Source organism: Gopherus evgoodei, chromosome 8 (genome assembly GCF_007399415.2).
Source record: "Gopherus evgoodei ecotype Sinaloan lineage chromosome 8, rGopEvg1_v1.p, whole genome shotgun sequence".
Taxonomy (NCBI): Eukaryota; Metazoa; Chordata; order Testudines; family Testudinidae; genus Gopherus; species Gopherus evgoodei.
In genome coordinates this window covers 39,435,047-39,448,561 of record NC_044329.1, presented here as the reverse complement: position 1 = coordinate 39,448,561, position 13,515 = coordinate 39,435,047, and the positions used below count along the sequence as shown (strand labels likewise).

The 13,515-nt window shown below is 49.7% G+C and overlaps 1 protein-coding gene across 4 annotated transcripts in view; it reads right to left on the bottom strand.

Annotated features, from left to right (window-relative positions):
* RELL2 (RELT like 2) overlaps positions 1 to 13,515 on the bottom strand; it is a 52,665-nt gene that overhangs the window by 23,955 nt on the left and 15,195 nt on the right. For all 4 annotated transcript variants that reach the window (XR_004001520.1, XM_030571784.1, XM_030571783.1 and 1 more), the window contains exon 6: positions 8,593 to 9,154. Coding sequence is in view for 3 of the 4 variants with exons in the window: in XM_030571784.1 (XP_030427644.1) it covers positions 8,593 to 9,154 (562 nt within the window). In the remaining variant the exon portion in view is untranslated. The remainder of the gene's footprint in view (positions 1 to 8,592; positions 9,155 to 13,515) is intronic.

Here is a 13,515-nt window from a genome sequence, read left to right as displayed (position 1 = left end):
ACCCAGCCTACTGAGTCCAAGGGCCTATGAGGGTGACAGCTTGGGAGTGCTAATAATCCTGGTCCTCTCAGACACGCTCTGTTAGTGTGTGTGTGTGTTAGTCTGATTCTGGGGCTGGAAGAACCCAGCCCTGGGGATCCTAGGTCCTGCAGGCTAGCTCCATTGGAGGAACTTGCAGCAGGGCTCCGTATGAGAACACAAGTGACACAAGCAGTACATTGATAGAAGTACAGAAACACTCCCCTCCCCCAAAGAATAACTGTAATAAATGAGTATACCCAGGGCCAGTGCCACCACTAGGTGAACTAGGTGGCCGCCTAGGGCGCCTAGTGGTTGAAGGTGCCTAAAAGCCCACTCAGGCGAGGAGGTGGAGTGGAGGTGAGCTGAGGCAGGGGGGCGCGGGAAGGGCCACCCACAGTAACGGGTGGGGGGGGTGCACAGAGGAACCACTCCCCGCACCAGATCACCTCCACTCTGCTGAGCACACAGCCCCCACTCTAATTCTCCTTCAATCAGCGCCGCAAGCCTGGGAGGGGAGGAGAATTAGAGTGACACTGGCATGCTCAGTGGAGTAGGTGGAGCGGAGGTGAGCTGGGGTGGGCTCCCTGGGCGGGGTTAGCTGCTGTGGTGGGGGGGCCTCTGAGGGCGGGGTTAGCTGCAGAGTAGGGGGGTAGCTCAGGAAGGGTTCATTTGTCTTGTTAAAAGTGGTAAGCGTTGTGTGTATAGTGTGTGCATTCTGTTTTGGTGATTGATAAGTGGAGATTGAGTGGGATATTGCTGTGTGGGGCTCTTCCGCTGGTGGGAGACCCCGTAAACATGCAAAGGATTAAGCCCTGAGTCCACAGGGAAAGGGTGTTTGCCTCAAGACCACAAAGCAGTAGAGTTCGGAGACCACAGAGGGATAAAGTTGGGTGCCTTTTGCCTTGAGCCCTAGGAACTGGGTAAAGGTGCGTGCCTCTCAAGCGTAAGTAACAAAGAATTTTGTGCGGGTAACAATTAGGCCAACTAGTAATGTACAGAAAGTTTTCAGCGAAGGAGCACTCTTTGACATACACACCTGGGATGGCCCCTGCTTTACTCTGAATCAGGCCAGCCCCAGGGTTGATCAAGTAGAAATCCTGAATGGAAAAAATGGGAAACCCTGGTGGAAATGGTTTCATTCCTCATGGCTCACAGAGTGGAAAGGTAAATCACCTGACCCACAAGGAATAGTATAATTGTCTTCTCCATTCTGCCAGCCACCCTTCTTGAGGCCATTGGAATATATGCCTCAGGTGGGCTTATCAGTGCCTACTCCAATGTTGAGGCAGGAAAAGGCCAGAGAAGTCCTTGACTTATTATGGCCACCCTCACATAGGTCACTGCTTCATGTTCACCCTGCAATATTGGTCCCAGACTCTCCCAGTATATACAGGGAGAGTGGGAATTTGTTCTCTCTTCTCTGCCCCATCACAGAACCCAAACACAAGCCATGACATCCCATCGTTGCACCAGAACTCTGCTGTTCACAAATGTCTGGAGTCTGATGCTGTCCAGGCTCTATGCTGTACCTGTGATCCCTCTGAGCCTCTGGAGGTGCTTGCCAGCTGGAGCCCAGGAAGTAAAATTGCTGTGCCACATGCATAGATTCTATGGGAATGGAAGCAACCCCCTGCCCTGCAGCGTCACTACCAGTTCTACGCTGTTGGCAACTCCTTGGATTGCCCCTGGAAAAGCATTGCCAATTGCACACAGAGTGCCACCGGGGAGTCACTCAAGTTTTGCTAACTAAGACCACACCAAAGTCCGTCCCATTCTTCTGTAAGCCATTGTGGTCTCAAAAGGGACATACACTATCAGATGCAACCAGTAACCACCTCAGAGGTGGCGGAAGGTGCAGGATAGTCCTGGTTTCCTCTGCTGTTTGGAGAGCAACCATGCCCCTACGTGTCATCATTGTTGTCGGAACCCAGATACCTCTGTTACCCGGAGATGAACTGCAGCTGTCTCTGATCATACCAGCAGGCAGGAAGATCACATGGTTCCTTGCGAACTGGACTTTAGCTGGACATGACTTGATTCAGCAAGGTACCCCAGACTGGGTAGTTCCAGTAAAGGGCACACATTGTGACAAGCTCATGCCAACAATTTGGTTTAAATTCTATGGGCACGTTGTCATTTTGGAGGGCTTTCATGAGCCCAGATTGTACAGAATGGAATTGGGCCAACAGCAAAAAGCCATTTTAAATGTTGACCCTCTGATCATAGACCTCCCTCCCCTCTGACATTTAAGAGCCCCGATTTCAGTACCCCATCTGTTGAAACTGGATCAACAAGAACATTTGGTTCTTCAACCTCAGACTTCTCTGAAGGAGGTTCAAATCCACTTAGAAGGCATGAATATCTCTCACATAGCACCTGTATGCGCTCCCTTGATTGGTCCTAGCCATAAGGGTTGGGATGAACGGATAAGAATGTGGCAAGGGGCTGACCATGTAAAAAGCGATTGGATTGCACCTGTAGGAACAGGAAGCTCTTTAGCTGACATCGCAAACATAGAAGTTCTGGCTAATAAATTGTTATATGCTACTGAAAATATAGAAAAGATGGTGTGATAAATGAAAGGGGGAGGGAGGGTAGCTCCCTCTTATGGACACCCAGCCAGCCAGTTAGCTATAAAATCCCTTAGAAGCTGTTCTCTACTTGCTTTACCTGTAAAGGGTTAAAAAGTCCCCCTGCTATGCATAAGTAAAAGAAAGGGAGTGGGCACCTGACCAAAAGAGCCAATGGAAAGGCTAGAACTTTTTAAAATGGGAGAAAACTTCCCCTTTGTCTGTCTGTGGTTGCTGTCAGGGAGAGCAGACAGGGAGCATCTATGCTGTAAGAAGCTTGAGGCCAGGTATGAAAAATCATTGGTATCATGCCTAGAAACAACTCAGTTGAAATCCTAGATATGGGATCAGGAAATGTCTAGGAAGACACAATTAGGTTTATCCTTTTTATTTCTTTGTGGCTTGTGGACTCCTCTGTGCTAGACCCAAGTGCTTTTGTTTTGCTTATAAGCTTAAAGCTGGACCTCAAGAAACTATTCTTGATGCTTAATCATTGTAGTTGCTCTCTTTAAAACTAGCAATAGCCTAAATTCCCAAAAGTATTTTCTTCCTTTACATTTTTAATAGAATTTACCTTTTTTTTAAAGAACAGAATTGAATTTTTGTGTCCTAAGAGGTTTGTGCACATTGTTTTAATTAGCTGGTGTTTTTCTTTCTCAGCTCTACCTGGTGAAAGGGCTTGAGGGTACCCCACTGGAAGGAATTCACAAGTGCGCCTTCCTGGGCTCTCAAAGGGGTTCTGCACTTGGGTGGTGGCAGCATCTACCTATCCAAGGTCAGAGAAAAGCTGTAACCTTGGGAGTTTAATATAAGCCTGGAGTGGTCAGTATTAAATATTAGAATCCTTGAGGGCCCCCACCTTCTGCCCTCGAAGTGCCAGAGTGAGGAATCAACCTTGATAGATGGGAACCCCATTAACAGCATCTTTGAAACAGTTAAGTGAGGAACAGCAGTTAATAAGTAAGGTATTTCCTGGGTGGGAAAGACTCCTAGAAAAAATGTAGAGTTAATGATGTCTGGTGTACAGTCCCTCCAGAATAATGTCCCGTTGACCTCCAGCATGTGAGCAAGCTCAGGCTCTCACTCAGAATGTAATCATGGGAATGATTCAGCAAGCCATAGCAGGACAAATTCCCATGGAGGCAATCAGCTTGATTTGGCTCATTGTAACAGAGGAAGAATTAGTCCTCTGGCCCTGGTGGAGACTAGTTAACACTTCGTACAATCACCACCAGCAAAGCTTGCGGTTATTCTTGATAACAGTGGCAGGCAAAGAAATTAGAGTAATCCACCCAGTAGTCCCACTGGGATTACAGATTAATGATAACTCAGTAATGTACTCCAGAGATCCTAACACTTGGGCCTGGCAGAAAGATAATGTGTGGAACACAGTAAATGTAAAGGGGTGTAGGAGAAAAGAAGGTTTGGGCTAGATTTCTGAAGATCAAGCATTTGAGGAACATGATGAATGCTTCTTCCCACAACCTGGGAAGTCTCACCATTCCTTCAATGTTATCCAGGAAAAGGGGTCTGGTTTTAATCTATGTTGGTAAAGCATGTGCGTGTGTAAGTACGAGATGTAATATTGTATTGATTAATGGACATTGGATTCAACTCACAGTGCCCTATGTTAATCGCTGTTTCTGTAATGTAACCATTATTGTTAGTTGTAATAATAAGTTTACAGTGCCTATATGGACTATACAACATTTAAAAGCCTATCCTGAGTTCTACAAGGAGGTTTTCCCTCACTTAACTGGGAATGGGTCTCACTGCCATTAAGGGACTATTAACTCATCCCTCCTTATAAACTGAGCTGCAGAACTTTGGTGGGAGAATGGCAAACTCAAAATTCAATATCACAACCAGGAGATCTAGCAGCAACAGTTAAAAACACAGGCCATCACTCTTGGTGGGAGACTTTGCTTGGGTGGAACCCCAGTGCAACATGTCTTTTGAATATGATGCTTCAGCCCATTGTAGTGATCATCGCTTTCCAAATTATACTAGCAATTGGTCTGGCTCGACTGGTATGCTGAATCCAGCAACTGATGCGTTGGCTGCAATGGATTGAAGGTCAAACCCGGTACCACAGAGTAAGGATGTGACAGGGATACTCACTCATCACAAGCACCTCATCAACGGGGGGACTTGTTACCTAGCACTCTGTGTTCTTGGGGAACCAGGGCACAGTACCTAGCCCATCTGACTCACGAAAAACACCCTCCCCCCCCAACCTCTGCTTGAACCAAATCTGCATCAGAAGAAAGACTTACAAAGAGCAATGAAAAGACAGTGAGAGACACACTTACATCCCTGGGATAAACGTGACAGGATTAAGGAAACTCCCCTAGCCCAGTGGTGAGCTGGAGTCGGTTCGCAGGAACCGGTTGTTAAATTTAGAAGCCCTTTTAGAACCCGTTGTTCCGGGACAACTGGTTCTATAAGAGCTTTATTTAACAAAAGCTTCATCAGCTATCCACTCCACTCCGGCCCCAGCTCACTTCCCCCTCCTCCCCTGAATGCTCCACCCCCCCCTTTTCCTCCCCCTCCCAGATGTTCGGGGGAAGCCTGAAACAAGCAGCAGGCCCGCAGAGAAGCTGGAGGGTGGGGGTGGTGGGAGGGAAGGCGGAGGTGCAGCCAGTCCAGCCCAGCCCAGCCCAGCCCAGCCCAGCTGAGCGGCTCCCTCTGCCCTGGCTCCTGATCCCAGCCGAGTGGCTCCCCCCACCAAGCACCCCCAGCCCTAGCTGGGTCCTGGCCCCAGCTCCGGCCCCATGGCTCCCTCTGGCCCGGCTTCTGGTCCCGGCCAAGCAGCACCATCCCAGTCCCAGCCAAGCGTCTCCAGTCCCAGCCTGTTCCAGCCCCAGCCAAGCGCCCCCAGCTCTAGCCCCGCGGCACTGGCCCGGCCCGGCTCAGGCCCCGCGGTGCTGGTCCCGGTCTCAGTCCCGGACCCGGCCGAGTGGCTTTGGGCCGGAGCTGGACCTGGTCCCAGCCGAGTGCCCCTGGACCTGGACTCAGCCTCGGTCCCGGCCCAGCGACTCCAGGCAGCGCAGTAAGGGGGCAAGGAGGAGGTGTTGGAAGAGGGCAGGGGAGATTGGAGGGTTGTGGGGGCGCGGTCAGAGGGTAGGGAACAGGGGGATTTAATGCGGGCAAGGGTCTCAGGAGGGGGCAGTCAGGAAGGAGCAAGGGTTGGAAGGGGCAGTGGGGGACAGTCAGGGGCAGGGGTTCTGGGATAGTCGGGAACAGAGAGAAGGGGTGGTTGCATGGGGCAGAGGTCCTGGGGGGACATCAGGAATGAGAGGAGGGGTTGGATGGGATGGCAGGGGGCTGTCAGGGGACAGGGAAGGGGGGGTGGATGGGGCACGGGTTCTGGGGGGGGGAGGCATCAAGGAACATGGGGGAGTTGATGGGCCACGACCCCCAGGAAGCGGCCAAGACCACCGGGAGGCAGCCACGACCCCCTCGTGGGGTGAGGAGGAGGGAATCTGTTTTTAATATTTTGGCAGCTCATCACTGCCCTAGCCTCATTTGCATCGAAGATGGGAGAAGGAGGTATCTCTATTAGCATACAGAATGGAGAATAGAGATTCCAAGGCAAGAACCACATGGAACTCTGGGACCAGAAAACAGGGCCGCCTAGAGGATTCAGAGGGCCTGGGGTCTTTGGCGGTGCGGGGCTCCCACCGCTGAATTGCCGCCGAAGACCAGGCACTTCGGCGGTGGGTCTTGGAGCGGAAGGACCCCCAGCCGCTGAATTGCCACCGAAGATCTGGAGCAGAAGAAGCTCCCGGGGCCCGTGAGAGTTTTCTGGGGCCCCCGGAGCGAGTGAAAGACCCTGCTCCAGGGGCCCCAAAAAAACTCTCATGGGAACCCCTGTGGGGCCCGGGGCCTGGGGCAAATTGCCCCACTTGCCCCCCCCAGGTGGCCCTGCCAGAAAAGGAGGGAAGCACTGCATCATGGGGGATCTCTGCTCCAGATGTTAATGAACCCATGCCTGCACACACCCAGCTCAGTAGTTATCAGACCAATTCTAGTAATAAATCCTTAACTGGTATCCAAAATAGTGAAGCTCCCTAACTGCATTGTGAGCTCCCTCCAATGAACACTGCCCAAAACCAGGAACGATCAGCTCCCATGTCTAGCCTGAACAAAACAACTTCGGTATTCTCCCTTGTTCACACATAAACAAATCTAGTGTTCTCTCTTGAACCATTTATACTTCTCTACAAAAACCCCTACCCATGCTCAAGTAAGTGTTCTGATGCCTGAATCCAAAAGCTGTGTCAGTTCCATTGGGACTTCATCTTCTCCTGACCGATCATGCTGGGGGCTCTGCCCGTCTCCGGCACTCCAGACCTGCAACTGCCCCACCATCTGGGACCCCCAATTGATTTCAAGCTTCATGGAGTGGTGAGAACCCAGCTCTCGCTCCTCTCTCTCAGGCCTTGGCTACACTGGCGCTTTACAGCGCTGCAACTTTCTCGCTCAGGGGTGTGAAAAAAAACAACCCCTGAGCACTGCAAGACACAGTGCCGTAAAGCGCCAGTGTAAACAGTGCCCCAGCGGTGGGAGCGCAGCTTCCAGTGCTGCAAGCTAATCCCCATGGGGAGGTGGAGTACCTGCTGCACTGGGAGAGGTCCTGGGAGCTCACTGGCACTGCGACCACACTCGCTCTTCAAAGCGCTGCCGCGGGAGAGCTCCCACAGCAGCGCTTTGAAGTTTCTAGTGTAGCCAAGCCCGTATAGCCTTCTAAACCTGACTTTAATAATCAAGTTTAAGTTATAATATTAAATCTAACTATTTTGTTTGTTTGGCTTCCCTATGGTTATTACCTGGCAATACATAACTTTCATGATTAAGCTGGTTGCTTCTCTCTCTCTTTCTCTCCTTCTTCCCCTTGTGGGTGTTTTTGATTCCTCATTTGCTCTGCAGCGATGCTCCTGGTACCTAAGCTAAAAGATCCCTGCAGCGCCCAAAAGTCCTGTGGGGTTTGCTAATCATGTGGGTTACTACCAGAACAATTGTAACGTGAAAGGGGATAGGGACGTGCTGAACCTGGGACATATGAGGGTGGCAGCTTGGAAGTGCTGCTCAACCCAGCCTGCTGAGTCCAGGGACATATAAGGAGTCAGCTTGTGAGTGCTGACTAGCCCAGTCCTCTCAGAGATAGAGAAAGAGAGAGATTCTGGGGCTGGAAGAACCCAGCCCTGGGGAGCCTAGGTCCTGCAGGCTAGCTCCATTGGGAGGGGACTTGCAGCAGGGGGAAGTAGAGCTCCTTATGAGAACACAAGTGACACAAGCAGTACATTGATGGTACAGACCCTCCCCCCACAGAAGAGTAACCCTAATAAATGAGGAGGATACCCCAAAGTAACGGGCAAAGCTAGTAACAGCCGCCCCATGCAGGGAGCCCAGCCCTCCCTGAGAACATATTTGGCCTTTCCCCTGCCCCTCCCAGAAAAGGGCCATTTTCTCCCATCAGGGCCTGTGCTCAGGGAAGGAGACAGTTTCACATTACCAATGTCTGGGCAATTTCTACCTCAAGAAGCTGAGGCCCATCACACTAATGGGCAGAAGTCTGTGGGGCCTTTGCAGGCCTGGTGCTGAGGGAGCTGCTCTCAGAGAGCCCTTCCAATGGGCAGTTAAGCGGGAGTGGGCAGATCTGCTCCCTGTCTCCAGAACCCAAGTCTAAAGGAAACCTGAACAATGATTCACAGCATAACACTTTGTCTGCTTGTCCTGCACTGTGCCCACTGTGCTGACTTCACATTGCACTAACTCAGTGGATCCGGGAACTCATGGTACCTGGTCTGCTCAGCAGCACCAAACACTTCCAGGCTTTGGATACGCTGTGCAGGCTTTGATATCTGCCTGAACTTTCTTATCCTCTTGTAGTTTTACACCCCTCAGTCACAACTCCCTGCAGTGACTGCTCAGGAAGCCCCAGGCGGACTTTGCATACCCTGCACTGGGTATGAGGAAGGAGTGGAGGGACCCTTACCTGTTGCCCTATGTCTTCCACTCTGGATTCTTTCCTGTTGGCATCCTTGTTTCCCACCATGGCAGCTCGAATTCCTTCTTGCACACCTTGGCTCCTTTTAACTTCTGCTGTTTCATTAGCTGCCCCTGGCACAGCCTCCTCCTGCAGGGCATTGCGTGGCTCAGCCCATTTCACCTCCTCCTGCAAGTCTGCAGGGGCTCCAGCACTCTGCATTCCTGGGCCCTGAAGCCCCTCCCCCTTGTTTTGGTCATGTCCATTCCTTGGGGCAAGGTCTTGGAGATCAAAGTCCTGCAGCGAGCCTGTCTTACCAAACCTCTTCCCCACTGGCCCATTGGTGAGAGCATTTGCCTTGACTGGTGCATTGGGAGAATCCTCCCCTTGGCCTGTTCCATTTGGACAACCCTCTATCTGGATGGTTCCATTTTGCAGATCTTCCTGATGGACCTGTTCGTTGCTGTGGGCTGCTGGGTCTTTGTCTCCAGCTTCCTTGCTGCCATCAGGAAGCGACACATCCTGCTGCTCTGGGAAAATGGGCTTCTTCTCAATGTGGGTCACATGAAACCTACAAGGGCAAAAGAGTCTGGTCACAAGTGGTGATGGCTGCCTCCTACAATCTCACCCAGCCCTTCAGTGTGCTGGCACTGCCCTCCAGCTTCGGACATCTTGTTCCCATCCTATCGCCATGCCAATGCCGCCCTCAGACATTGGACCCCTCGTTCCCATTCTGTCTCTATGCTGGTGCTGCACTACAGCCTCTGACCTCTTGTTCCTATTTTATTGCTGTACCAGTGCCACTTTCCAGCCTTGGACCCGTCATTTCCATCTGTGATAGGGTATGCATACCCCGAACTAGGCAGGAAAGGGTTAATCCCACACAATTGACAGAGGAAGTCCTGCCCTTCAAACCCTGCAGGGCTTGTTCCAACTGCTGTGCTAGTATAAAGGAGAGCAGCCCAACTCAGTCTGTGCTGACCGCCAAGGAGGAAGGACCTGTGGCGGAGACTCCAGCCCAGAAGCTGTTACAGCCCTTGTCTGCGGGAGCTGGAGATCTAGAGACCCAGACTGGAGACCTGTTGCCTGCAGCTGACCAGCTGGAGTCAAAGTCCCAGAGAGTTACCTGTGCCAAGGAGCCCAGAGAGCCTGACATCACATAGACTTCAGGAAGCCTGGTAGGAAGTGACCCAGGGAGATGGAGTGAGTGGTATCTCCCACCCATATAAGGTCAGTGTGTTGCGGTTGAATTCCTCATTGACCCAGTGGTGGGCTATTCCGCCATTGTTATGGCCCTGGGTCGGGACCTGGTGTTGTTGGGTGGGCCTGGCTCCCCAACCCTGGCTGCCACACCCTTTGATGACAGCCCCCAGATTTGACCATTAGGTTGTGCATCCCTGCACTCAAGGGCCACTAGGTCACTCCACCTTGCACTCAAGGGTCGCTATATTGACTGTGGCGGCTAGGCCGCATTACCCTGCACTCAAGGGTCGATACATTGACTCCGGCCACTAGGCCACATCGCCTTATGCTCATGGGCCACCACATTGTCTCGGGCCATTAGGCCATGCTGTAAGAATAAGGCCTTTTTCTGTAGCCATATTATAAGGCCAAAAGCCTTTGTCTGCAGCCATCTTAGGAGAGCAGCAACCATTAGCTAAGAAGCAGGAAGTCACATCCTCACATTCCACCTAAATTACATTAAAACAATGTAATATCAGGCTGTTAAGAAGGTGGTCCTGTCCTAATAGCACCCACAATCACCAGATAAAGAAACAGAGCTTAAGATGGTTAAAGAAAAGTTAGTTTGATGTATCTTGTCAAGCAAGAACTCACTTATTAATAATCGTGGTTCTGAAATCCTCATTTCTTTATTGTTTTATCTTTATGGTCCCCACTTCTCTATTGTTTGTCTATATGCTCCGTCTGGTTCTTTGATTGTTTCTGTCTGTTACATAATTAATTTTGCTAGGTGTAAATTAATTAAGGTGGTAGGGTATGATTAGGTTAGTGAATTTTATTATATGTTGGGATTGGTTAGTAAAATTTTAGTAAAATGTTTGGTTAAGGTATAGCTAAGCAGGACTCAAGTTTCACTATATAAACCGGGATCCAGGAATGAGACCAAGAGAAGGAACAGAAGAATAATAAGAAGGAAAGACCTGGGAGAAGATGAACTCACCTCTAATACACAGCCTAAGATCAAAGCTGTTAAGAATCCTCTGACCGACCATGACGTGCAGCAAACAGAATCCAGATGAGACTGACCTTGCCTGGTCATCAGGGAAAGTCTACCTGCCTGATCAGGATTGGTGAGTATAGCATTATATGCTTAGCACGTGTGTTCTGCTTGGTAATTGTTAATAAATAGAGGATGAGGATAAGGATATTACTGTGTAAGGCTCTTTCACTGGTAAAAGGTCCTGCAGACCCATAAAGAGTACGCCCCGAGCCCTAGGAATTGGGTAATGGGGGTTGTCTAAATTAAGATGATTACACCTTGAGCCCTATGAACTGGGTAAAGGACGGTGCTCCCTAGTGTGTGTGAGTAACAGAGAATTTTGTGCGGGTAACAATGCAGCCCAGAACCAAAGGGCCACTGCTTTGACTCTGGCCATTGTCTGTTGAGGCCCAGGACAGTTGGGTAGACTAATTGCGGTGTCAGCATACTCACAATCACCCCCCAGAGGGGGACGGGGTGTGCATACACCACCACACCATCCTATCTCCATCATGGTGCCGCCCTCTAGCCTTCTACCCCTCTTTCTCATCCTATCGCTGTGCCAGCACCCCCTCCAGTCTCTGACCCCTAGCTCCTTTTATATTTTCTTTCAACATATTGTAATTGAATCCTGAACTCTCATTCTGACTCTTCCTTCATGCTGGTACTCACGTCTGATCCCACCAGACCAACCCCTTCAGATGTCACTAATGATCTCTGACTTCCACTGGCCCTCCGCACCACTTCAGCATGTTGACAACTGACCTCTGACCCTCCTCATGCAAACATCTTCATTATACACATCCTGAACCCCTCACACCTTGCTCCTGCCCCTTGGCCAAACTCCTCCTGACCCCAATTTCCTTGCTCCTGCCCCTTGGACATGCTGCTCTCCCTGACCCTGATCCTCCTCTTTGTACACATTTCCCTTCATGCTTTGCAGAATGGCTGATGCTGTCATATTTGTCCTGCTAGCTGGACACAAAGCTCTGAAAGACGCTGACAGACAGCAGCCGCCCATTTTAACCTCCTGGTGTAAGATGAGACCAGCCTGAAATCATCCTCTAAAGAGGGTACCATTTCAGTTGGGAATACCCTCTCAAGGGAGAAGACATGTGTGTTTCCATTTGTTTATACCTCACACTAGTTGGTATGAAGATCATCCAGTTTACTTTCCTACTGACATGCACAGGACAGTCCCACATGATTTCCAAATGGTGCATTGCCCTGTCTGGCTCGGCTTCTGGAGAGAAGACATTTCCTCTGGTAAATGGAGCATTAGATCTTTCTCCCCTCCCCAGTGCCCAGTGGCCCTGCAAGCCATGAACTCTGAATGGAGCTTCCCCATGTGGCTTAGCCAGCCTCTGACGGAAGAGGGATCCAGCATTGCCCTTCCTTGACACATTCAGCCATGTATTAGTGCTGCTCCACTTTGCCGTTTGCAAGAGTCACTGGAGGCTGCTGGCAGCTTGTCCTCAGGCCCTGCCTTAGGTCCCTTCGCCCCCAACCCCAGAAGACCCCGGGCACCAACAGTGGTGTCAGGGGTCTCCTGCGGCTGCCCCTGCATGGCAGGAGAGCATAAGTCACCTGCTGCTGGTGTAGAACTGATGAATTAAATTGTTTTTAATTGTTCACTTTATTAATATAACTACATAAGTAACGTTTTATGAATGAAACAACATTCATTCATAAAACCAGTTACCCCAATAACTAGCTAATTGACAATTAAGATGCTTGTTAAGAGCCATAGCTGTTTAGCCATTTGCTCTTGTAAGTCTCACTGTCAATCAAATTCCTGTTTAAATCACTGAGACTTGCACTGTTTCAGCATTGTATCTTTTGTTCACCATTCATTACACTTGTCTACATAGTAATTTCTGTTCACTGCTTGCCATCCACTACACTTGTCTATATTGTAACTTCTGTTCACTGTTTGCCATATTGTAATTCAAACCTGTCATAAACAGATGGTTAAGGGTTAATGTCTCTTTTACCTGTAAAGGGTTAAAACGCTCAGTAAACCTGGCTGACACCTGACCAGAGGACCAATAGGGGGACAAGATATGTTAAATCTTGGTGGAGGGAAGTCTTTTGTTTGTGCCTTTTTTTTTTTTGTTGTTCATTGGTTCGCTCTTGGGACTAAGAGGGACCAGACGTACACCTAGGCTCTCCAAATCTTTCTGAATCAGTCTTTCATGTTTCAAAATTGTAAGTAATAGCCAGGCAAGGCAGATTAGTCTTATTTTTGTTTTCTCAACTTGTAAATGTTTCTTTTGCTGGAAGTATCTTTACCTCTGTCTGCTGTAACTCTGAACCTGAGGCTAGAGGGGGTTTCCTCTGGGCTATATAAATCTAAGTACCCTGTAAAGCATTTTCCATCCTGATTTTACAGGGATAATTTTTACCTTTTCTTTCTTTAATTAAAAGCTTTCTTTTTAAGAATCTGATTGATTGATTGATTGATTGATTGATTTTCCTTGTTTTAAGATCCAAGGGGATTGGGTCTGAACTCACCAGGGATTGGGGGGGGGGAAAGGATGGAGGATGGTTAATTCCTCCTTGTTTTAAGATCCAAGGAGTATGGTTCTGTGTGAAGCCTCTCAAGGCAACCCAGGGAGGGGAAAGTCTGGGGGAAAGGAGGGGGGATGGTTAATTTCTCCTTGTTTTAAGATCCAAGGGGTTTGGATCTGTGTTCCCCAGGGAAGGTTTTA